This window comes from Copadichromis virginalis, linkage group LG13 (genome assembly GCF_057382275.1).
Source record: "Copadichromis virginalis isolate Kocher_CV1m ecotype Utaka linkage group LG13, C_Virginalis_male_GT1.1, whole genome shotgun sequence".
In the NCBI taxonomy this organism is placed as follows: Eukaryota; Metazoa; Chordata; class Actinopteri; order Cichliformes; family Cichlidae; genus Copadichromis; species Copadichromis virginalis.
In genome coordinates, this window is record NC_140630.1 from 18,211,690 (window position 1) to 18,238,236 (window position 26,547).

The 26,547-nt window shown below is 40.5% G+C and overlaps 1 protein-coding gene across 1 annotated transcript; it reads left to right on the top strand.

The window, feature by feature from the left end:
* Positions 1–8,176: 8,176 nt before the first annotated feature.
* golga7bb (golgin A7 family, member Bb) lies at positions 8,177–26,509 on the top strand. Its single transcript, XM_085477724.1, has 5 exons — positions 8,177–8,324; positions 15,432–15,557; positions 16,229–16,381; positions 21,451–21,552; positions 23,568–26,509. The coding sequence occupies exons 1-5, from the start codon at positions 8,313–8,315 to the stop codon at positions 23,649–23,651; spliced, it is 477 nt and encodes a 158-aa protein (XP_085333850.1). The 5' UTR covers positions 8,177–8,312; the 3' UTR covers positions 23,652–26,509.
* Positions 26,510–26,547: the final 38 nt, after the last annotated feature.

A 26,547-nucleotide genomic window follows, 5' to 3' on the forward strand; every position in this document is an offset into this window, starting at 1 on the left:
GGACACTCTGGTTTCATCTGGATCCAGTGTAAGTTTCTGGACCCCACAAGGAGATCTAGGATGGTGGCAAGGTGCTTGGAAATGTTGTAGGTGGCTGAGTTGATCCTGTTAGGTCTGAGTGGGACTCCTTTGTGTAACTTCAGAGGTTCATATATACAGGGGGTAAAGCATCACCTGGGTACAGTTGGTGGAATGTAGGGCAGTCAGTTTTCCTTTCCCAGTTCTTGTAGGCAACTGATGACTTTCTTTTTGTAGTTGCTTGTGGAGTCTTGTCTTAAGGCTTCACAGGTGTTGTTGTCACTGAGGAGTGTGGTAATTTTTGTGTGATAATCAGATGTGTTTAAAACAACATTGCACCTCCGTTTGTCAGCTGGTAATATGTGGATGTTTTGGTGTTTGCTCAGGGAAGTGACAATCCTTTAGGATGTCTCTAATTAGCATCTAGAAAACAACAATTATGGCTGGAACTGTAGTTTGCATCCTGTTGCTAGCATTAGCCAAAATGGCTTAGGTTAAACTGTCCTACACTTTTATGTTGAACTATTGTGCTGCATATCATGCATATTGTAGTTCAATATGCTGATCTAGATATACATGCTGCATGTCTGACTTACTATTAGGTGGTTAACCAACCATTCCTTTGCTAGGAATTGAACGTGATTTATTAATATACAAAATTCAATTAAGCTATTTGGCAATTAGACTCGTAAAGCCCATCACAGCAGTCATAGGAAGAGACATAGCAGACTCCCTGGACTCTAAACGCTGGTGGTGGGGACTAAGATGGAGACTTTGATGGAGCCTGAGTAATATGGAAGAGGAAGAAATGAAGAGGAGGTGGGTTGCACGAAGGCATTGCAAGGGAAAATGACAGATGAACTGTGACTCCAGTCACAAGGACTCCAGTCACCCCAGCCATAAACTGTTCAGACTGCTTCCATCAGGAAGGAGGTTCTGCAGCATCCGGTCCCGTACCAGCAGACTGAGAGACAGCTTTTTCCATCAGGCCATCAGACTGCTGAACACGTCATAGACACCTCAGCTTCACTACTGGAACTTCAACATTATGCACTCCACACTGTATATAAATGCCACTTGTTTTGCACATATTCAACTCTGTCTATTTTATATATTTTATTATTATTATTATTATTATTATTGTTTGTTTGTTTGTTTTTTTTACTATTTAATTTGTAAAAATGTGTATACACACACACACACACACACACACACACACACACACACACACGTAGGAAAATATTTAGTATACACATCCAGAAATGCATACACTATTATATATTGTACATATATTTATTAGTTTCAGGTTGGCCATTCTTGTATTTTGCTCGTTTGTGTTGTTGTGTTTGCACATCTCTGTTGCTTGTGGGGCTCGCACACAAGAATTTCACTCGCATGTGCTGTGCCAGTGTGCCTGCACATGTGATGTGACAATAAAAGTGATTTGATTTGATTTGATTTGATTTGAGGTTTAAAATACGTGGAGTGGTTGCCTGGCAAGAAGCAACCTGCCTCCAAACAATCCCATTTAGAATGACTGCAATCACTGATTGCAATCTCAGGCAGAGAGTAAATGTTTGCAAATAACTGCCATTTAATATATGAACACAGATTGCCAAAAGTTGCAAGTAATCTGAGCCACCCTGTATCAATGATCATAACTTGTCAGCGACATATTTCTTTGCAAAAGGGGATTTGACTCAACTGGTGGCCAGCTAACTGTATTCCGATTACGGTATATACCCATAAAAGTGAGGCTTTATAAATCATTGTGTCATTTTGCAGTTAAATCACTTTCCTGAATTATGAATTTCTATTTAAAATCTGTGAGGTTCTAGTTAGACTCTGAATCTAAACAGTGAATGAGAATTTCTGTTTATGGTGTTGGTAGAATTTTCTGATTTATCTTGGATCATCAACACATTATCATATAATTGCCAACTTTTCCTCATTAAGTTGCAAACCTATAGCAGCAGGGTCTGGCTTTTTGTCATTTTATCGCTATCAAACTTGCTTTGAGGACAGCAGCTGACTTTGAGTGGTTGCAGACCTCGTTCCCATCTTCAAATCAAGCATTTCAAAGGCAACGAGACTACAAGTTAATTACACACAGTTTACACTGATCATTTTGGTTGCGCACCAGTCTCCAATTACTGTTTTCTCTAGCACGAACGTAACTTTAGCCAGCTAGCTATATTTTATCTGTGGTAGGTTGCTCTGGTGATGCTTATGACATTTATGCAGACGAGCTATCATTAGCTAACACCAGCTTGAAGCCTGCGTAAGAATGATTTGATCCCTAGCATCATCCATTCTCTTTCAGGGTCGAGGAGGGCCTGGAGCCTATCCCTGCTATCATAGGGCAGGATGCATAAATCTAAAGCCATGCTAATAACTGCATTTGTCCAGATGGGTGTCAGTCCTTTCATTGTATTTCATTCTTGCTAAAATTAGCTTGCCTGCCAAGCTAAAAATTAGCAGCTGTAGCAACTGGCTAACTATAGCTTGCTTCACCTCCTTTGTAGCAGCCTTGGCCTTAGACCTTCCCATGGATATCAGTCTCCAAATAGTCAGGGGACATCTCTATAATCTTTTGGCACATTTGCAAAAAACAAAAGTGCCACGTTGTGCACTCTGAACACCAATCCACTATGAGAAAATAAGTTTTGTAAATTTAGGATTTTGCAACCAGTAATCTGTTTACAAATCCAGCTTCATGTCAAACAAAGCTTTGGATTAAAGCTAGACAACATAAGCACTCAATAACCATGCGGTAAGGCTCACATGTTAACACTCTGACTCTGTGCTTCAACAGGAAGGGACAGCTATTCTCTGTGTATGTGTGTTCTATTTAAACAAAGCTGAATATGTCTTTATATGGCAGTGCAGCAGTGTGCATATGAAGACCTAGGCAGGAATCTGTTGACTCATCTTTCCTCCTTCCCTCTGGCAGTGGGTAGACTGAGGAGCCACAGTTGTCACCACAGCATACAGTGAGAATAGTAATATCTGGCAGGACGGCGGAAAGCAAGGGAATGCAAAATACAATTTGTGGCATCTAAGTGGGAAAAAGATGAAGTGTTTGTGTCAGTCTCTATCGAAATATAGATATAGAGAGTCTATCACAACCATTGCTTGTCATTTGTCATTAATGTGAGCATGCCATCCTTATGCCTTCAAAGTGCCTTGAGTAACAAGCGTTACAGCAATGTTTCTGCGCTTTACAATGGAGCCCAGTTCATGACAAACTCATTTAAATCTCCATCGTCTCTTGTCTTATTCCATTCTATTTATTCTTACAAGAATTTACATAGCACTCCTTTGTGAAGCCTCTGACTACCTCAAAGTGGCAAGGGAATTTCATTTGTTGCATGTTATTATCTTCCTTACCGCTAAATTAACTGTATTGTTGCTCATGCGGGATTACATGCACAAAAATGCATCCTCTCTACCTTTCTGTATTCTGTTTGACTTCGCTCCCTTCCCATCACTCACCCTTCTTTTTTCCTTTGCAACCTCCGTGTCGGATAGCTCAGAGCACCTCAGTAATGCTGATGTGTTTCCCTTGATCTGAAATATATTATATGAAAATCTTTTGTATGCTTCTGGCATGTCATTCTCTCATCCCAAATGTCCTATTCAGTTCTATTCTAATAAAGCTTACGCGTAAGTTCAATAAGGAAGATCTGTAGTCATACACCTGTCTGTTTCTCAGGTGTTGGCGGCTAATTTTAACTTTACATCACTTCCACTTTCACACACTGCCGGCCTTCTTTAGGCCAATTTGCCTTCAACACTTCAACTATGTTAAATCTGCATCTGCGCATCTGTTTTTCTTCCTTGCAGATGCAACCCACTTCCTCCCCATCACCGCCTCTTCCTCATCATTCAATCCGCCATCTTCATCTCCATCAAAAGCATCTACACTCCTGTCCTAATCTCTATCACCGCTGGGATTCTGTTCTGCTGTGATGGGCCATCAGAGTCTAAGCGCCAAATACCTCATATTGAATTCTATACATCAATAAATCATGTTCAGCTCCTTCTTATAATCTTTCCTTATTGAAACATTTTTAGCCTGTCTGGGAATGAATGCATATCTCTATACAGATGGATTATTTCTTTGTATTGCCCCATTCAAGCCCTTGAGTACGACATTTTATGTTATTGAAGATTCTGCATTTTATAACAAGGATGTTTCTTATTTCTTCTGTTTGTACTTTGGCTCAAGCACGACATAATTGGGAACATGCACAGTTGTCAGCCTCTTTCGTTTATCTGTCTGCCACCCAGTTCTTGTTATTTCTCAGCAAGAAGAAACAAAGGCCTGGATACTCTGAATCACAGCTTCCTCCCCTCTGTCTGCAATAATAAGCCTCTTCCTTTCTTATAATTCTATTCATCAGCTCCTTTCTTTTAACTTCACTCAGAATAAGCATTTTCCTCCTGAATGTCTGCTTAGAGTTGTGTTACGACAATGACATGTGAATCTCCCATATACTAGCGTAATATGCGGGAGTTACCTAGCCAGCATTGACATCAGATATGAGAACATCCTCTGGCTTTAAAATGGAAAAGTCTTTGACTCAGATCCGATTGCTAGCAGAACCAGACCAATTGCTGAGAGGCCAAAAAGACACTACATAAGCCAATGGGTTCTTACAAAAGATTGAGGATGTGTGGCAGACTGAAAAAGACAACTTGTCGAGCTTTATTTCATTTGACTATCCAAAATGTTGGGAGGCATTTGAGAAGATGTTTATTTGCTTTTATAGATTCCAAGTTAATATATTTTTTTGGGTTGAGTGTTCTCATTTCCTGTCATGTTGGAAGAGAACAGGATCTCTTTGACTGTCTTACAGCCCAATTCTGTGCATAAGTGTGTGTGAGAGAGATTCTCAACTTGTGGTTAAGTCAATAGAGAAGGGTGTTTGCAATGGCACTGAGCCCAGATGTGCTGGAGATACAAAATACGGCATGCATGAGCGCAAGTTGCATGCATTACACCCTTGTAGAGGTAGCATGAGAGACGCACAAGAGTAAAGTGAAAGTCTGTACTAACACTTTTATGTACTGGCATTTCAGGACAACACAGTCACAAATCCAGTGACACACACATGCATTAAAAGGCACAAATAAAGACAAGACTTTCATGACAGCAACCAAGCACACCAACAAACTGATTTGTGTAGCAGTGAGCCAAACATAATGCTCAAGCACAGTGTTATTCAAACTGGGATTTTAATAAGTGCATGGGGACTAAAAATCCTTAGTGCTTATTTTTTTGTCCATTCACATGTCATGTCATATGCAATGTACTGGTCACTCTTCCACATTGCAGGTGATGATTTGATTAACCTGACAAGTCAAAACCACTTTAACCAAGAAACCCTGACAAAGTGTTTAATTCTACCTTAACACTGCAAGTTTAAGGACATGGGAAGAGAAAAAAAATAGCTGATGTTTTCTTAAGCTCTTATTTTCCTTTTCATTGCAGGGTCAGTATCACCATCTTCAACATTTCACAGCACAGGGTCCAAATAGAAACTGGCAGTTCTGGAGCGAGGCAGAAACCAAGAATGTCTTGCTGAAATAAATATTTCATGAAATACGAAAAGTGAAAAAGACAATATTTGTGTGCGGTCAGTGTGTGTCTATGTACAGCACTATGGGTCATTATGATAATTTAGGGCTGTGGCAACCTTATTATTTTCTGCTGAAGTGTTGATTTAGACTCACACTGAAATAGCAGAGTGAGATATTATATGAAGACGTCTTCTTTCATTACTTTCTCAATATGAATAGGAATGCATATGTTCAGCCATGATGGAAGGTTTAACGCAACAACCCTGTAATTTTCTACAGCTCGCTTATATCCGCTGAAAACCCAAAAGACAGCTCAAATCCCAATAGCTTTCCTATCTCAGTCATCTTAGCATATCAGTACATATGTGTCAATCCTATGATCAAATATAAATGCTCACACAAGCACAAAATAGCCACCACAGCTGTCCGCAACAACATCACATCATCCCAGCCACACCTTCCTTCTTAGCCATGGCACAGCATAGTTTGGTTATGTTAGACCATTAATTCAATACAGGTCATTACAGATCATTAGAGATGATGTTGCAAGCAGCATAATGTTTGCCACAGATTCTTTGATGTCTGTCAAATGTGCTCAGAGTACATATGTGTCTGCGAGTGAATTCAACTTGACCTGCACAGTACTGGTCTGTGAGCACAGGTCTCACAAAACATGGGATGTTGAGCTCTCACGTGCCCCATGGAGTCTGTTTGTCAGAAAAATGCTAAAGTAGCCCATCAGAGGTCATCGTAGAGGACTCTGCCAGCGCTCCTCCTTTACTTCCTTGTACTGAGGCGTAGATACCGGTCCTGCTGGTGTGGTCCATCTCTTCCACGTTCTTTAGACTGTGCTGGGAGACCTTCTTGCAACGGCACATTTGGATCTGCCATCCTGGAGGGGCTGGACTACATGGAGGTGCATGTACCATCATGCTAGCAGTAGTGACAGTGAACACGAACACAAACCAAAACCCATAAAAATAAGTCAGAAGAGATAGGAGAGAGAAACAGTCTGTGAGGACCACCTGCAAAACCTTTCCCTTTTTGAGGGTTTTCTTGTTGTTGTTGAATACTTGTGTTATATGCAATGATCCAATGTCTACCACAGACAAGTGTTTGGGGAGTCCCCTCATCTTCTAGGATTGCAATCACAAAGGATACAATAAATAAATAAATCTGCTCCTATTTGGGATTATTTAGGTTTAAAACTGTGTCAAAATTTAGCTTTGTGATGTTGACAAATCAGATAATGCATTAAATATGCATTAGATATTCTTTTTTTATGTTTCTTCAAGATTTTTTAAAGTCACCTGTATTCGGGTGTGTGATGGGCATTTCTTCGTGTTGCAGTGTAGGAGTTTCACTGCAATGTATTCCACTTCAATATGCACATAAATTAAATATTTACACTAAAAACCGCATCAGCTGAATAATAGGGTGTTTCAGCTCAGGCAAATGGTGCGGTCAGCGTGCCTAATAACGTGTACATGTGACTGAGCTTAAGATATATCAGAGACTGTCATATGGAGAACACACACACAGATTCACATGCAAACAAAACATGTGAATGTGGATATAAATAAACACAGCCCAAAGGAATCTGTGCCAGTGTGTGATTAGATACACATCTTTTCAAGCAATCTGGAGCAAGCAGTGATCTTGGCAGATAATATTAGTTTTGCATAATTTTCTTTTTGCTAGAGCACTCCTGTCTTATTTTTGGATTCTGTTTCCATTCACAAGAGTTGCTTGCTGTTGTGTCTTTCTAAATATAATGTGTGTTTGCATTGCCTGTGTTTGATTTGAGGGAGTTTGCCAGGGAAGTCGTTCATTTCAGCACACTGCATTCATGGTGTCAAACAAAGTCTTTTTACTCCCTGTAGTTCTTCATTCTCTCATTTTTATCTAAAGAAAAACATTTTCAGTAGCACAAACATATAAGTCTTTATCATGCTACCACATTTTAGTCGCGTTTTTGAATTTTAAGCCAACCTTCTAAATAATTCACCTCAGGTAAGACCTTGGTGTGTCCATGACGTGGAAGAATTTTCTGTTTCTTGAAGGGAAAAATGCAGCAAGTGCCTAGATATGAAAACAGGGTACAGTATGACTGAACAGAAGTATTTCTGCATGCTAGCAGTTAAGAGTGAGTCATCTGTTTAAAAAAAAACAAACTTTCCTGTAATATTCCCAGTGGAATCACTTTATCATTCAATGTGATGATCTAATACCCAATGACCATTTTTATCATCATTATTATTAATACTCCACGCTGTAGAAACAGGACTAAGATAAAGCGATTGTTGGGCATCCTGACTGGTCACAAACAGAAGCAGCAGCCAGGGCACTTTGTTTGAATTATTGATAACCAATGTAATTATTAATATAGCCCTAAAATAAAAGGGGGGCAAAAAAGGAAAAACTAACCCAAATAAACTGCTGATGCTTCAAAGTAACCTCCGTTTGCTTTCTGAACTGTGACTGAATCTGAAAGCAGATTATTCTGGATAAACAGAAATTCAGATTAGCATAACCACCAGTGACCGCATCCCGCAGGAGTCTCCAGCAGGAGCGCGCGCAGTCACGCACACACACGTGCACGCGGGCGACCGCTTACCGGCGGGCTGTAGTTGCGTTGTCCCAAACAGCACGCGCAAACGGTTGCCGTTTTCAGCACGGGACAGATCCCGCAACCCACTCACTGCAATATGGCGACAGAGGTAAGGAAATTCTTTACATTTTCTGTGAGTGCTTTATGAAAAAAGCTCCAAGATGTATTGTGCACCTCCCTTTGCTGTTTTTCTAAGAAATCCAGCTTGAGAATTGCCGTCTTGTAACTGAATGTCTTACCTATTGTGCCTCCGATTTCTGTGTCTTATCGTGGTTCGGGTGAACGCTGTTTTATTTCAATCAAATCAGCCGACTGGATCTTGAGAGCTGTGTGAATTTGAAGTCGTGTAACAGTATCCTTACGTCAGGACATTTTTTTCCTTCCCCGGCTTCAATTTCTTCTACTTTAATCAGTGTTTAGAAGCTGTGACTAATATCGTCTGATAAACAAGTGTTTGTTTTCCTTTCCCCTTCCAACACAGATACTGCTTTCTCAGGCATTGCCTGATAAAAAACAGAAACCAGTATCACTCAGACAGCTCCAGTAGGCTCAAAGCGGAGGAGGCTGATGACAGTGGTAATGATGATGGAGCAGTCAGCACCATGGACAGGGACAGCCTAACCATGTCTTTGCCTTGGTCATACTTTTAAATCAGCTCGATAAATCTTTATCCCTGCCACACACTTAACTCTCCACTGTCCGATTTCCTTCACGCCCACAAAAAAACATGGAAATTATTTATTCAAGAAAATGCAGAGATCCCATAACTGTTAGTGTTATTGGTTAGTATCACAGAGCACAACTGCTGGATAACCAGCCAGCTGCGATGAATTATCAAACCCCAGCCTTGTGTGTCAATGATTATATGTTTGTACATCATGTAAAGATACATGGAAGTCAAAAATACATTAAACAGACACACTGTGCTGTGGGACAAATTAAAGTGTCATTTTCTCAGTACTCATGGATCAGACTAAACATATCCACAACCCAACTACATACTTGCAGTTTTGTGACTATATGTAGCACAGTTGTGATGCTATAACACTCAGAAAATCAGTCACAGAGGTACCTGCCAAAATACCCTAAAAGCCATCAGGCTGAGCAGCACGTCTTCCTCTCCGTCAGTTTGCATCACCATATTGGTGAAGACATTATCATAATCATGATCTCAGGAGACAGCACATTTGGTTATATTCATACAACAGTGTGTTTGCATGCGTGTGGCTGTACATACATGACCATCTAACTTATTTCTGAGTGAAGGTATAATTCTTAAATAGTGATTCTGCAGGTAAAGGTGCAGGGGATAAGAAGCTTGGCAAGATCGATGCATATATTTTTTTCGGAGCCTGCAAGACCCTGGCAGAGTGTCCCTGACTTCCTTTGGTGGTCTGCCAGTATCCCTGTCCAAGCCCCATCAATTACACACAGACACACACAGGCACACACATGCCTACACAGGAACACAACATGCACACGCACCCAAACACATGCAGTGTATGCACCTAGGACAGATTTAATGTCCAAAGCCCATCAATTATCCATGCCATATTTAATGCGAACAGGCTGCTGCAGTTTGTAACCATCGGTGATTTGAGTCTGAGATGAGCACCACAGTTTGCTTCCTATCCATCTGCCTCTCAGCCTGTCTCTACTTCCCTGTCACATATTATATTAGAACTCATTCTATGACATTTATTGTTTGCCAAGTCAGCAAACGACTGCATTAAGTGTTGAGTAACACTCAGCTCATTCTGCAGACTGTTTATGCTGCATGGATGGACACTCTCTGGATCCATTAAGTCCACTACTGCCAGAGTTTCCTCGCAGACTGTAGGTTTGCTCCAGCTTGAGTATGACACTGTTAAGAAATAATGTGCAAAAGCACTGAAATCCCCACAGAGACCTGCACAGACTTAGCTCCCCACTGAGAAAAGGAAAAGAAAAAAGTCGTCCTTTTTCATGAAAATAATTTCTTCTATAAGCTTTGGTCCAACAGTTACTGTTCTTCGACCTAGATGTCATGACAGTCTCACAGTTTTGTCAACACTGTCAAAACATTATTGATTTATAGACCTCTGGATAACCCAGCTTGGCAGCAAGCATTAAAAACTCTGCTCTCAATGGCAGAGAATCACTTATATTATGAAGGGCTCAAAAGGGAGCTGAGTGTAACAAAACATGCTGAAAGGCTGCAGAAAACAAGAATGAAGTTTCTAAATCTGGGTGCATTTACTGTGCTGTAATCGTCTGTGTACCGTTTGCAATGCCTGCCCACTGGCAGCACTCACCCGTGCCGTCTGTATGTGCTCCCTGAGTCGGAGTGACTTAACTAGGAAACACGTCAGAGCAATGAGGCTCACAGATCTACAGATGCAAACTGCAGGAATTAAAGTGTGGGTTTGATTCAGCATGTAGGACTGAAAGAATATGACAGAGAAAAAATTATATTTTTCTCAGTCAACAGATTTCACTGATGCATTTTGCGTTTGATTACATTTTTTTTTTGTCTACTCAAATTGGCAGAGTATGCTCATAGGGTATGAAAATGCTCTTTTTTTGTTCATCGTATGAAAGTCCTTCAAGAAAATTATTCACAATAAAATTGTAATGAACTGCGTATAAGGGGACAGCAGTTTATTATTTAGTAATTTAGGATATGTCTGTCATTGCCATGCAGTAAAGATTATCTATGTGGTTTTTATTCATCCTTGTTTACTTGATGCAGTACCTTTCTATGCGCTTGTTACCTGGTGAGGCACGTTTTTCTGAAATCTAATCAGTGTGCAGGCAAAAAAATATTAAACATAACGTTAAAGATGGGTGGGTGGAACTAGAAGTCAGACAGCGTAGCACCATGCAGAACTTCTTAACAGAGGCCTGTGTGATCAGTATCACACTTTAACATTGGTGTCTGCTTCTGCACTATATTTAAATGCAGGAATAGACCAGATTTGAACCCTTGGCTCCCATAGAGGAAATACAAGCAGTCTACCAAGATAAACCTGTTTGTCTTCAAGGTATAAATATACAGAGATACTTCAGCATTTCATATCACCACCAGAAGACTAAGAAAGTTTTTTTGTGTTCGATAGCATACATGAAAAATAGCTGTTTCATCAACTGGAAGTAACTCTCGAGTGAGTATAAAACTGTCATAGATAACGAGTCAGACCCATCCACCCGGGTCCTACTGGTCCAGGTACTCTTACTTTTTTTTGGCTGCTGTCTTTAGGGGTCAACACAGTAACTTATGTGAGTAAGTCATCAGCCCTCATCTCACCCTACCCCTAGCATCCTCTTCTGTCACACTAACCCTCCTTCCCTGCATCCATGAATCTTCTCTGTGGTCTTTCCTCTGTATATATATATATTTTTTTTGTGGGCGATCGTGGCTCAAGAGTTGGGAGTTCGCCTTGTAATCGGAAGATTGCCGGTTCGAGCCCCGGCTTGGACAGTCTCGGTCGTTGTGTCCTTGGGCAAGACACTTCACCCGTTGCCTACTGGTGGTGGTCAGAGGGCCTGGTGGCGCCTGTGTCCGGCAGCCTCGCCTCTGTCAGTGCGCCCCAGGGCAGCTGTGGCTACAATGTAGCTTGCCATCGCCAGTGTGTGAATGTGTGTGTGAATGGGTGGATGACTGAATGTAGTGTGAAGCGCTTTGGGGTCCTATGGACTAGAAAAGCGCTATACAAATACAGGCCATTTACCATATAAATACAGGCCATTTACCATTTACCATCTCGTCCTTGCCTCTCTAACCTTGTCTCCAAACTGCTCAGCCTGAACCATTCTTCTGATATACTCATTTCTAATCCTGTCTTAACGGTCACCCTGAAAATCTTAGCATTTTCAACTCTGACACCTCCAGCTTTGCCTCTTGTTATTTCGTTACTGATACTCAATTGAAACCATTCATAAAAGCAGATCTCACTACCATCTTTTAAATTTCCCCTCTCACTCTCCCTTCTGTCCTTTTATTAAAAATCACCCCTGATACTCATCTCCACCAGCAGACTTGGTCTAGTAAATGCAGGTCATGAAATATCATGAAATATGGCAATGAGTTTGACAAAGATGTTTTATTAGTCTGATTTCCCAGTTTGATGGCATAATTATGATTATTGATGTCACTCAGTCTAAAGGAGCTTTGGCAAGAAGACAGGTTAAAAGGTTAAATATGTAGCCTCTTATGAGACTGAATTTGAGAGTGTTTCTCCAGCTTTAATCTCATTGGCTTTAGTTGCATGGAGTGCAAGATTGGGATACTGTGAAGCCTCGTGTTTAGGCAAATCACAGGGAGGGAGACACCCGCCTTTCTTCTTTTAGTGTAAGTTATGTGTAGTACAGACATGTAAGGCAGAGGTCTGTTGGTCAGGACGGGGCCAACTGTCCTCAATTCTAAAAAGACATCTAACGTATGTACATGCATGCAGTGCATGTATGTATAGCATCACATTCACATGCACACGTTCATAAAAGACGGACCTGCGTGATGTTAATGAGTCTCTCTTGTGGCCAGCTGATTCTGACTTGGATAAATGATGCTCAGCTCTGTGCTGAAACTGTAAATTGCTTCTATTAATAGAAGGACTTGTTGTTCATCATGATAGCCTGAAGATAACACTAGAAAGAGTGAGGGCTCCGTGGTGGCGAGAGACAGGGAAAGCAAAAAAAACCCCCAAAACTGTGTGTGTGTTTTGGGGAGGGGGGTGTATTAAAAGCTCTGGCTGTGAGATGGATGACTGTGGCTGTTAGCAGACAAAAATAGCAGCTTGGATGCTATTCCTGCTCGTGAGTGATACACCATATATAGAGATGAAAGGCTGGCACTGTACTAAGTCTGGCTACTGCCAAAAAGATGCAGTGTTTTTAAAGTAATTTAAACTTGATTATTTATCAGTAAATACTATACTTAAATACTAAGGTCTATAAGATAAGCTCTCTTGCTTGATGTATTTCAGCTCCTCAACAGTTTGTCTTCGTCATTTTTTTATGATCCAATGATCCAAACTGCAGACGTGGAAACATCCTGATATAATATCAGTAGAATGTGCTTTTTCCCTGCTGACTGAACATGTCCACAAGGCAGCATCTGTTGCTCCAAAATCTCAATATATTATTTAGCATTCATAGTGTGTACAGATGTGCAAGTTATCCTGGCCATGTGAACTAATGCACTATGCCATCATTAAGGGAGGCTTTTTGAAGTCTGCACTGATAACAGGCTGGAGGGCCCTTTCCTTCTTAACTCTGAGGATTCACCTTCATTTATTTTAAATTATCAGAGGCTTAGGCAAGACAGTAGTGTTTCCTGGATATTGTTCATATATTTCCTGTTCTTGGTTACATGTGTTTTTACTTGACTTTGTGGATGCACTGACATGGTTCTAAGACGTGTTCATGAGCCACGTAATTACAACACCAGCATGTAATTAAAAATTACTGTTTTAATTAGGTGTAGTTCCAGCTACTCAGTATTGTCTGTGACATTTTGCTTGATTTATAATTCACCACATTACTGACCACAGATAATGAAATCCATGAATTCTTTCTTGCAGTTTCATGCTAAAAAGTGCTATTGTTAAATTGTAACTAATCTAACTATTTCCATCTGCTGCCTTTCATTTCTGGCAAAGATTTTTAGCATGACATATCTTTTCAGTCTTTTGTGGCCTCCATTTAAACTTTTGTTAATTTTTTAGACTTTTTAAAACCCTGTTTCATTAAATATGTTCTCTTTCTACTATTTACAAATAACTGCAAGGTTGAAATGATCTGCAAATTGAATTCTCTATTGACGTATGCACTGTATCCCAAATTTTTGGAAAGTCTTTCTCTGCCTCTTGCATGTACAAGCATGTACTTGGATAATATATAGGTCACAGTGACCCTGCTGTAACTGGCCAAGCCTTTAAAAAAAGAAAAAACTTAACAGCTGCACAAATGTTTAGCTTATCATATGAACCATAGTGTTTTTATAAAATGATTTCAGGTTCTGTCTGAAGTGAACACAACCTCATATTTCCCACCTTATTTTCTCTCCTTCTCCCTGCCTTCTCCTCTTCCTGCATACTTTTACCGTATCCCTTATTACCGTCCTCTTGAGGACAGTAATTTAGATCAGCAGGGGATAAGTTTACAGTGCCCCACTTGCTTGTTGCTGTATGCTTTTAATGTAAATGACTGGGTGTAAAACACACTGTTCACCAACAAAGTGCTGTAAAGACCAGTCTTTTAATGTTCCAACATCAATTTTGATGTTGGAAGACAGCAATGAGAGTGCCAGCTACTTTAAGTCAAAGATGTTGGTGCATTAACATCGCATCAGTTCTTGAGTTTCAAACTTAAACTTAAATTTTATTGTGCAGCAAAAGCCTTTTTACACTTTCATTTCTGCAGTCCTGTGAAAAACTAAGAACATTCCATGATTCAACAGCTTGTAACGCCACCTTTAGCAGCAAGAACTTGAAGTATTTTGTCTTTTTCTTTTGTGTGACCTTATCAGTTTCTCACATCATAGGAGAGGCATTCTGGCTCACAGTGTTGCTTCATTTCACTGAGGTTTGCATGTATTCACTTATACACAGCTCTCATAAGGTCCCACTACAGCATTTAATTCAGATTGTGGTCTGGACTTCATCTGGACCATTGCAACATCTTGATTCGTTTCTGTTTCAGCCATTGCTGCTGTGCTTGGGATTACTTTTCTGTTGCACGACCCAATTTGGGCCAAGCTTTAGCTATCAGACAGATGGCCTCACATTTAACTAATGCTTTGGTAAACAAGGAGATCAGAGGACAGAGGAGGAGATCCTGTTGCTACAAATCAAGCTCAAATCATCAACCCTACACCACCGTGCTTTACAGTTGGTATGAGATGTTTGTGCAGATACGCTGTTTGTGCTTTTGCTGTCATCTAACCTCCAAAGGACATTGTTCCAGATGTCTTGTGGTTCGTTCAGATGCAATTTGGCAAACCTAAGCTGCACAGCCATGTTCGTTTTAGAGGGAGGAGTCCTCTTCTTGGCAACCTTTCCAAACAAACCAGTCTGGGTTATAGCTCTCTCTCTCTCTCTCTCTCTCTCTCTCTCTCTCTCTACATATATATATATATATATATCATTATAGCCATGGAGTGCTGTATGAATTGAAATGTATTCTTGACCACAAAATTAATTTTTCTGTTTTTTTCTTCTGTTTTGTATCTTCTTAGTTCCACAACCTTCAGGAGCTCCGGCACAGTCCATCGCTGGTCACCAAGGTGTTTATACAGAGAGACTACAGTGAAGGAACTGTGTGCCGATTCCAGGCCAAGTTTCCCTCAGAGCTTGACAACAGGGTGAGTCCAAACAAACTCAAATACCTAGACAAAGGCAATATAACCCCCCACTTCATATAACTCTAATTTGACTGATACAGAAAGATTGATGGCCCGTACTGTAGCCTTGTCTATTAAGCTAAACTCACAGATAGATGCAGATACACTTAAAACAACACTTGTGCATATGGGATGCTTCTTAAACCAGGAAACGTCTAATTCCTGTAATGATGGTCCTCAAAAGCAAAAAGCTAATATTTGAAATGCACACATTATGCATAATAATTACAAGGGCATCATCCACAAATGGATGCAAATGTCTGTTGTATAAGTAATATATATGTTTCTCCCCATCTAACATCTCCTGAATGTATGCATGTGTGAACAGTTAAAGCAAAAGTAGATGCCTTTAGTTAAAGACTGTGTGAGAGAATGTGCTATTTATTTAAATGATTTACTGCAAATGTTCTCTGTCAGATGGAAAAAATAGATTGCTGTCGTAGTTGTAAGTAATTGTTCATCAGGTTTTCCATATTCTGTAATCAAAGTTGTTGTTGTTTTAATTCCTTGAAAAAATTGTATTTTGGGTTGAGTAGAATACAGGCAGCATATTTGGCAGGCTAACAGAACATATTTCACTTGTGCCATTCTTACAACCGCTGTTGGTCTTGTTTGTTTTTGTTTATAAGTAGATTGAACGAACTTTACTTGAGGAGACAGTGAAGACCCTTAACTCTTATTATGCTGAGGCTGAAAAAATTGGAGGTCAGTCGTACCTGGAAGGATGTCTGGCTTGTGCAACAGCTTATATCATCTTCCTCTGCATGGAAACGCGATATGAAAAGGTAAGAAGTCTGTGTACACAAAATATTACATTTTGGGTGGAAATACTGTATAATTACAACTTTTTTTAACTTGTCATGTTTTTGTTTCAGTTTGCTGCTTTTTATAGAGGTTGTAGCTTTAAAATGAGTTAAAATTAGCCTTTTAAATATAAAAATACAATTATTATTCCATTAACCGTCTTTAAGATCTGCTGTAGGTAAAACAACAGACTTTTGCTGTAAATACAACTATTCTTTCAGTTTACTGCACACTTCGATTCAGCCACCATCTATTCCTCAGGCTCACTTTATGAGCTTTTTTTATGTTTTGTATGGAGTTCAGTGAGCATCTTCTATACTGTCTCCCTTTTCAAACCTGAAACCACATCTTGAACTAGAATGTGTCTTTAAATTGCAGCACAAGACAACCTGTATTGCACTCTCTTCTCTGGGTATTGCACAGGCATAGCGAAAACGCCATGCAAACCCAAACACAGTTCACAAGTGATAGCACATTATTCATGCTGCACGTATCCCACATGCCTTGGTAGGAGACTGAGGAACCTGGAAAAAAAAACAGCAAAAGATGCACACAAATGCCTCAGTGGACAGAGCCCAGAATCTCAGAATGTGAGATGAAGGTGAACCTTTTAATGCGCAGTGATGAACTCCACTTACAGAAGTGTTATTTTCTCCCCTATGTGTCAATTTCTATTGAATTCAACTCTTTCCCACTCAAAAAAACATTAAGCCTCATCCGGCTCTTTAAGAAGAGAACACACAGTTCTAGGAGATGCAATCTCTCTCTCTGTCTGTCCACCAGAGTTTAAAACTCACTCTAAAGGCCACACAAGTGTGCCGCTGGATAAGGCATGGCATGCCAGCTGACGCTTACCTAAAGTGCAACCAAGATGCCCATCTTGACAAAGGGCAGGTGGTTAAAGCTCCGCATGGCTGTGTAGCTGCTTGTTAGTCACTGAAATGGAACAGGAACACACGCACACATAACACAACCGCATAGGCAGACACAGCGAGCGTGATTAATCCTCTTGTGATTTTGTGTGTACCTGCCGCCGTTTTAGATAGAACTGGAGCTGCATGAAGTTTTCAGCATTCCTCTCTGTTCTGATCTCTGTCATCTCCCTTGTCTTGTTGCATTTTGTAAACATTTCTTCATCAAAGGACTACAGAGGTACTAGGAGCTTGACCAAGAAGTACAAAAGGACTTATTGCTGAGTTGAAGCCATGCAGAAATTGCCTAGTCTGAGGCTCTTTTCATCTCCCTGTCAGCTGGGTGCTGCCCCATTAAGATCCTGAGATTCTATCAGTTTCTCAGGAGAGTTGTTTATTTGCTTGCTTAACTCAGCCATCTTGGCTGAACAACATTATGACTGATGATGATAAAGTGTACCCACCCAAGTTGATGCTGCATGTTCATGTGCGTCCGAGTCCCACAACACAGCGCTCGCAGATCAGGGTGCAGATTCACTGGAGTCCCTTGATGCTTACATCTCACACCATCAAAGGACACTGATTGCTCCCAGCATGTCAGAACAGATACATGTGCTTAAAAACATTCACAAGACTTCCCTCACGCACACTTTGTGCCCTCCATCTTCTACTTTTCTTCTCGTATTATTGACAAGAATGTAGCTGAACATACAGTATGGGTTTCTAAAGGACACGTGTACACACGCATAAAATCCTTTATATTGCATTTGGTAGCATAAGCAGGGGATTGTGCGTATGCTGTCACAAACACAAAGCTTTTCCCAGAAGGGCTGTCACACACACATGCCAGTACAACACAGGCACAGCTTGGATACTTGACTGTCATATTGTTACACCGAAGAGGATTGAGCTGCCCCGAGAGCTCGCTAGCAAGTGAAAGGATTGGCCTTTTCCCTGAACCACAGTAAACTGATTAGTCAGGGCTCCTCTGTGTGTCTCTCTGCCACTTTACCGCGATGCTTGATTCTCTTGGAGTTTGTAGCAAAGGAAATGGTTTGTGTTGCATTAAGAAATGTGTGGATATCTTATAAGTCAAATATTGATTGCTTTGTGCTCAGCGCTATTTCACATGGATCTCACTGATTTAAAGAACAGCGGGGCAAAACCGCTGAATTTCGATGGCTTCAGTTCAATGTCTTTTCACTGAGAAACGCAATGTCCTAATGTTTTCCAGACATTTTATTGCAAAAGTATCTTTTTCCAATGGGAGACAAAAAATATTTCTTCTGTTGTTTAGTCTCCACTAACAAGGGTCACTGTATAAGCAGCTGGGCCTGCAGCTGTACGAGGCCTTTGACATACTAGAGGAGCACAGTGCTCAGTGAACTGCTTAGTGTTGTTTTAATCACTCTAGGCTGTGTGCTGCAATGACCTTTAGCTAACTCACAAAAAAGGATGTGAATTTGTCATGTTCAATAGAACCATTTTCACACTTACTGCAGCTCGGAAACTTTGAAGTCATTACGCAGCAGAGCTGTACTTAGGAATGCAAATGTATGAATCAGCGGCGCTGGACATGAGAGAGTCTGCACCCTGCCAAATATTATAAAATCTGTGCAATGCCCTTGTTAAAACAGGGCAGGTAGTAGTTGGAAGAAGTCACAGCAAGCAAATGCTTCTCCTGTCTCCTCCTCAGACCTGAGGAAATGTACAGCATCTCTAGAAAATCATAAAGAATTTAAATAAGCTCTCTTTAATAGAGTTGTACATATTGGTTAACATGTGTAGCGGCAGCAGCTCTGTGGGTGCAAATGAGGCACAGAGGAACACGGCGCTGGCCGACATGACACTGGCAGAGTTTAGGCGAGCCGTGGTACATCAGCATGATTTGTTCCCATGGAGGCATAGCTAAGGCTGAATAAGCCGTTTTACAGTTTTTTCTGAATGCTTAAACCCTAACTGTGATTCCTGTAGCACAATCTCTAAAACTATTCAGACTTATAGCAAAACCACTCACTGAGTTTGCAAAACTAAAAGCACAAAAACTGCTTTGCACTCAGTTTGCAATTTTGTAACACACACTTTGCAAAACTGTAGGCACAATTCACTGCACAACACTCAATTACCAAATTTCCAACACACTCCTAGCAAAAGTATACACATGTATGGCTATCATTAACACTAATTTGCCAACTGTCTGGCACACTTTCACATGTCAAAACTTTTTTAGATAATTAGTTCACTTTGCAATCAGCCTAAGCACTATAATACAGGTAAGCTGTGTGTGCGGAGTACAATGGAGGGAGCAGAAAGAGTGAGAAGTAGAGGAGGCCGAGGAAGAGGACGTGGAGGTGAAGAAGTAGGATGAAGAGGACGACAAGGACAAGGAGGAGCAAGAGGAAGACGAGGAGGGGGGAGAGGAAGATGAGGAGGGGGGAGAGGAAGGGTAGGAAGAGTAAGAAATAGAATTGCTGATGACATCAGAGCTACAATAGTGGACCATGTAATCAACCGTGGAGTGACCCTGAGGGTAGCTGGCCAACGGGTCCAGCCTAACTCGAGCCGCTACACTGTAGCAAGTACCATAGGGACATCTTGAAATGAGAATCGGTTAGTACAGTCACTTCGCACAAAGATTTGTAGCACTGCCGTATGCCAATGAGAAACACACCAATACCATTGATGTAAAAATACGGAAATTGTTACTTTACAGAATTGCTAGATGACCAGATGCTGGGGGCAGAGGAAGCATGTTCACTGCAGACCAAGTAACCCATATAGTCATTATGGCGATTGCAAATAATCCTATACTTGGAAATGAACACTTGTGTTTGTTTTGATGTGTTTGAATAAACACCAGTACTTGAAGTTTGGATCCCTCTATGCTTATGGATCTATGACAGAAGTATGAGCTCAAACTGACATAGCCTACCTTGTGCACAGAGAAAGCAAAGGCCAGATGTGTTTTATATTCATACCATCAGTGTGCAGTTGGCGCATTGTGTGCTTAGTAGATGATGGCTTGTGTGTACTGTTTGATACGGAAACACCATTTTTACGAAGGTGTGAAGAGTTAGTCTAGCTGTGTTCGCTTTTGCAAGAGAACTACAATGTTTTGATTATTGGGTGACAGGTTTTCTTATTTGTGTGAAGAGTTTTGCAAAATTAGCCAATAGTTACAAAAAATGTGCTTAAGCAATCAGAAAAAACTGTAATAAACCCACTTTAGCTAATAGCTGCCTGTTTGGCATTACTGGCCATCAGTCTGCAGACATTTGGTTGCTATCAGCAGCATCGCTGGAACAACATTCAGTTCTTAGGTTTCGTAGACACTATTTAAATCTCCAGATAAAACGGTTTGTGTGCAGTTGCAATGAATGAGAGAATGTATACAGACATGCTTGTTTGAATCTGTGTGCCAAAGCATGGCCTGAACCGCACAGATTCACTCCACTGCTGCTCTGTGGTTTTCGCACAGTTGCTGCAATGCTCACTTGCAAAACCGAGAAAAACGTCCACTGCCAGTGCAATCTAAATAAACTGTCCACTTCATATTTTAGAGCCTTGACAGTTAACCAAGGCATGACATTTAGCCTTAAAGAGAGCCATCTTTTGAATTAGGAACTCAAGCTTCCAAATGGAAAAGTTCAAAAGGAGAAAAGCTCATACTCATCATTTTTAGTAATTCAATTCATGCAGCCCTGCTTGACAAGAGTGGCTTGGAAGTATGCAGAAAAAATAGCTGCTATACTTGGAGCATAATGGAATTACTTTAAGTTTGGATTTTAATGCGCAGGAAAAATAAAGCCGGGCAATGATTTGACAGAGCTGGTATCATATGCCGCATGCTAAGTATGCGCAGAAGGACTGCAAATTAGTTTCTTTCATTTTTCATATTTTCCAGAGGTTAAAGTAACTTGGGCCAATTTAACCTCTTTTAGATACTGTGTGTAACACAGAACGCATCCTGAAAAAGTAGTCGGCAGGTACTGAATCTCAGTTCGCTCTTATTATTTTTTTATGGGAGCCTGATTGTCCTGCTTGGGTTTTCATCTTACCTCCAACATTTCTAATCAAATCTGGATTACCTCCAGAGGTACTTGTTCTAATACCTCTCTGCCCCCCTTGTTTTATTCCAGGTGCTGAGGAAGATATCAGGTTTCATCCAGGAGCAGAATGAGAAGATCTACGCTCCTCGAGGTCTGCTGCTCACAGACCCCATAGAGAGAGGAATGAGGGTTGTATCCTCCTCCCATATGTTACTGTAATCTCTGTGCAACAAATAGATAGTGGATAAAGGCCCAGACAGGACAGCTCAACATTTATAAGACAGTTTAAAGATGGCGTGGAAAGACATTGGTTAGAATTATTGAAACTGGTGGAAACATCTGGATTTGATACAGCAAATGGATGAAAAAAACTTCTTCATAAATTACCATCAGGATGCCCATGAACAAGACACTTAAAGTCCAGCTGCTGCAGAGTAGCTGTTCACTGGCCAACTATTTTTTATCGTGAGTAAATCTTAAAAAAGCTCTGAAAAAAACAGAAAGTTCTGTGCTTTGATATGGAAATATGCAAAAAATAAAAAATAAATAATATTAATGTGGTCAATCGGAAGTAAGGTTTTATATCAAGGCCTTTTTAATGATTTCCAAGTTTTCATGTGGCTGTTCTTTTATAGATGAATTGCTACATTTTCAGGAGTGGACAGCACTATATCTCCTATTGACAGCTGGACTGATACCAGCACAGACACATGGAGAGAGTGAATGTGTCCAATAGACCATCACACAGTCCTGGCTCACACTGGCCCAAAGAAAAAAAACGGGCTGCAGGTCAACCCATTACCAACTCTTAAAAAACTGAGTGGTTATGCAGAGAACGAATGGTTGAAATTAAAAGGTGATATTAATAAATGAAGCAGACAGTCTCAAAGGAGAGAAAACAATGGAAGCAAAGAAACCAGAGACATACAGAGAAAGTTATTATCAATAAAAAAAGAAGAGGCCTACAAAGAAAGTAATACATAAACAAACAAAGGGGGAGACGCAGACAAGAGGAATTCTCGAAGGAGAAACCCAGAAGGAAGAAATTCATGGCAGACTATTGTTATGTTGTTTTTTTAATAAGCTCAGGTTTCCTTGATGCAGAAGGAATTTTTCAAGAGACTCTGATGTGAGTTCATATGGTTCAGAAGCTGTCCTCCTATTGGGGGCTCAGCTTCCTCACCTTCATGTAGCTACAAACACAAGTAAACATAATATAGACATGTGCCAGAGACAGGCCACCATTAAAATCCACTGACTACGTTAAAGAGCAGAGCCCATAGGCTCGACTCTCTCAGACCTTTTCAATAGAATAGTAGAAGCCTTCACAAGTAATTAAGTTTAGCCTCGTGAACATTTTATTAACAGTAAAATCAACATATGATGATAGTAGAGTAGCGCTGTCCAGTAAGACCATTGCCAAGGTTTATGAATGTAAGCAGAGAGTTCAGATAACTTTGATTCATACATTTCTGGACAGTGACACGCTTTTTGTCGCTACGCCACCACAGTGGATTTTAAGTAAACCAACGAGATGTGATCAGGGAACAGAGTTTCTGCTTTAACTAAAAAGCATTAATCCAAAATTATTTTTTAATCATTGAGGAATTAAAAGCAATTTTTAAACATTGTCTCCCATTCTCCGTGGCTCAAAAGGAATTTCACTATTTCCTGACAAGCAGTTCGACAGCCAGATGTTCCCTTGTTATTTTATGACAATCTAAGCAGATAAAAAATCTGGTGTTGAACTTGCGTTTGGTAGCCATTCGCTGGAACTCGCTGATGTGCAAAGAGCTGCAAGTTTATGCAAGAGAAGGAAGCTCTTATTTAGATGAAAAAGAGAGAAAGCTAACTTTCTTCTTTAAAAGTAGGAATCCACTGGCCAACACAGTAACAGGAGAAGGCCATAGAAGGCTACTAAATTATAAGATTGCAGAGTTCTTTCCACAATTAAGAAAAACAATTTCTTTGCATATAATCAAGTCAAGGAGACCCTGGAGGAGTCTGCAAACAAGAGAACCCTTCATGAATGGAAATACAGAGGATTTAGAACAAACCACTGGTTACACTGAAGAACAGTAAGGTCAGATTAGGCTTGCCCAAATAGTTGAAATACCTTACTGAGGTTTCTAAAACTGTATTGCTTTAAATTCTCATGGAATTTGTCGACAACGCACAGTGATCCTTGACATTCATCAAATTTTCAGCTTGAGATCAGCGTGTTTGAAGACCGGGGCTCGGGCGGCTCCAGTCCCAGCAGCACCATGTCGTCGGGCAGCAGCGCTCGGTGACTGGAGGGGCAGCACCAGGCTTACGGATACCACCACAGGGGCAGCGGCACACTTACCAACATCCGCATGCTGAAACATGAGAGCACCAGGTTCTAGGACGAGTGGAAAGAAAAAGGCGAGGAGGTGATTCACAACATTCATGCTCTCTCTGCTGGGGCCGACAATGTATCACCTCCAGAAGAAGAGCTGGCTTAAAAACACACGCTGGATACAAAACAGAATAAACACAAGTGCAACAGAACCCACACATACTCTAATCGTTAGACACAGCAACCAGTGTTTCTGTGAAGAAATATCCTACACTCTCCAAGAGCTATCAAACTAAAATACTCATTGATTGTTTTTGCTCTAATTTTTTTCCATTCACATTTTCTCTCATTCCATCACATCTGCTACTATGAGTCACACCATCTCTGCATTGTAGCTGATTCTCCAGACTTTCACTTCCTTAGACTAAATTTCAGTGCGGGACTTTTTCAAGGAGAGGTCACTTTGCCTGTCTGTTTACGCACTGACATTGCAATCTTAGGTTTTATGCAACATCTCTGAAATCTGAAAGGAAGGAAACGGCCACCTTACTGGGAGACTCGTAGCTGTCTGTTCTTGCTAAATGACTGCATTCATCTCAGGTGGTTTAGGTCAAGCTGCTTTGAATCCTGGCAAATTAGGCCAGCTGTGGGACTGCTTGGTTCTCTGCTCCGTTCACATACACTTGTCTTCAATATCAAAAGGCTAACAGAGAGCACCTTAAATTATTTATTCTTCTCATTCACGACAGTGGATACAAGTGATCCACATCACAGCTGTAGGTCACGCTCAAACACACTCTGTTTCTCACTTTCTTTCTCTCGCTTCCTGCATATTCACATACTTGCACATAGAAATGCACACAGCCATGTCATTTACTGCACTCGAAAAAACACATATCAGCGAGGGGGAGTGCACACGTGCATATACACAAATACACACCTGTAGATTGTGGCCAGGCATCCCTGCATGCAAGCAGATTCTGGTAGACTTGGAGTTGGAGTCGACCTACGCCTCAGCTCATTTAGAAAACAAGCAAACCTCAGGCCCTTGAAGGCTGTGCCATCTATTCCAGCTTAGCAGAGATCATTAAGAAAATATCAAACATCAAGGAGCAGTACCTTCAAGAAGCCACAGAGTCAGTCTGACATGTTTGGTTCAGAAGAAGAAGAAATCGAAAGACATCGGTCTTTTATCTCTACACCTATTCCACGCATGAAACAGCGTGGATGTTATTGGCAAATGCATATTTATATGTGAGTATAGATGTGTGCAAGAGGGCCAGCCACACAAAGTTCAATACCTAAACCCACACAAAAGCAAGGATTTAAAGAACTGTCTATTGACTTTAACTGATATATACCGCAATATGTTGATGCAGAATAAAGAATCTTTCATTTTGTAAGATAAAGAATAAGTTGTAGATCCTTTTAGATGAAAAAAAAAACATTATGTTTGATCACAAAATATCCATCTATCATCTATCACATATATCTAACTACTTATTCACAATATCACACTACAGTACAATACAATACAGTACATAAAAACTATTTCTCCTTTGGGAAATGAAACACTGTATGACTAATATGTATGTGTGTGTATATGTGGAGGCTGTTAAGATTATATGATGCAGCGAGCGTGCTGATTACCAACAGACAGCAACAATGCCCACACATCTTCCAACAAAAGACAAGGCCTTTCAGAAAAGTTTGTCTTGACCATGGTTCATTTTCATTTTTTATTTCTTGTTACCATAGTGTTGGTCTTCATCTTTTACCGTCTTCAGTCTTTTTCTTTATAAACACATACATGTCTCTTAATAAACCATGAGAGTGTAGGTTTTGATTATTCTTTAACACAGTGGGCTAGAAGCAAACTGCTCTGCAGAGAGCCCTTGCATGAAAATAGCCTTGTGCACTTTTACCAGAGCCATGTCGAGTTAAACTACTCACTGGACAGTCATTGCAGAAACGATTACATGTTGGCTTCATTCCAGTAAGTAGTTTAATTTCAACATAACATTTTATTAACTAGTTGATTGAGATTTTTACCACAGCAGTTGAGTTCAGTTGTGCTTGTGTTAAGCCTCCTGTGCTTTTTGATGCCTTCATGTTTCATCCCGGTGGAATGGATATCCAGCCTGGGGCTGATGGACTGACCGACTTTAAAATGACTCAGCACTGCCAATAAGCAGATAAAGGAGCTCATTAGACAATGTATAAAGAAAAAAAAGAGCGTGCAACAGAGTGTAAATGAACTGTACAGGAGATGAATTGTAGTGTACATGCTTGTCAAACACAAACAAGTGGATGGGGATTGCCATGAAGCCGTTTTCTTCCCCCCCAAAATCACTGATGTCCAGTATCAATACATGTTTTCACAATCTGTCTACATCTGGGTATGAAGTGGACGATCATATTGTCTGTACAGCATGAGCTGCTGTATAGTATCATATGTAACAAGTCTTAACAATGTAGCTTATGATATTGTTGGTAATTATAACAATATTGTCACTTTGTGTAGGAGGTATAGAAAAGGGTGGTGTTAAAGATCCTCAGGGGAAATGTGCAAAATACATAGGCTAAGGTTCTTGGAGAAATATTGTTGATGTGTGGGATTACAGACTAGTGATGGGCGTAATGACTCTTTTTTAGGGGAATACAATTTGTCAGTTCACAGAAAGGTAGCCTGACAAAGTGTCCATTCACCCTCTGATTCCCAGTTCTGTCATTCTGTTTGCTGTTTCTCAACTCCCAGTAGAACTTCAGTGCCATATGCTCTCATTTAGTCTTTGGCAGTGCATTCATGTGAAAAAGAAAGTACACACTCTTTCAGGATATAATGGAAAGTTTTATCTTTAGCAGGT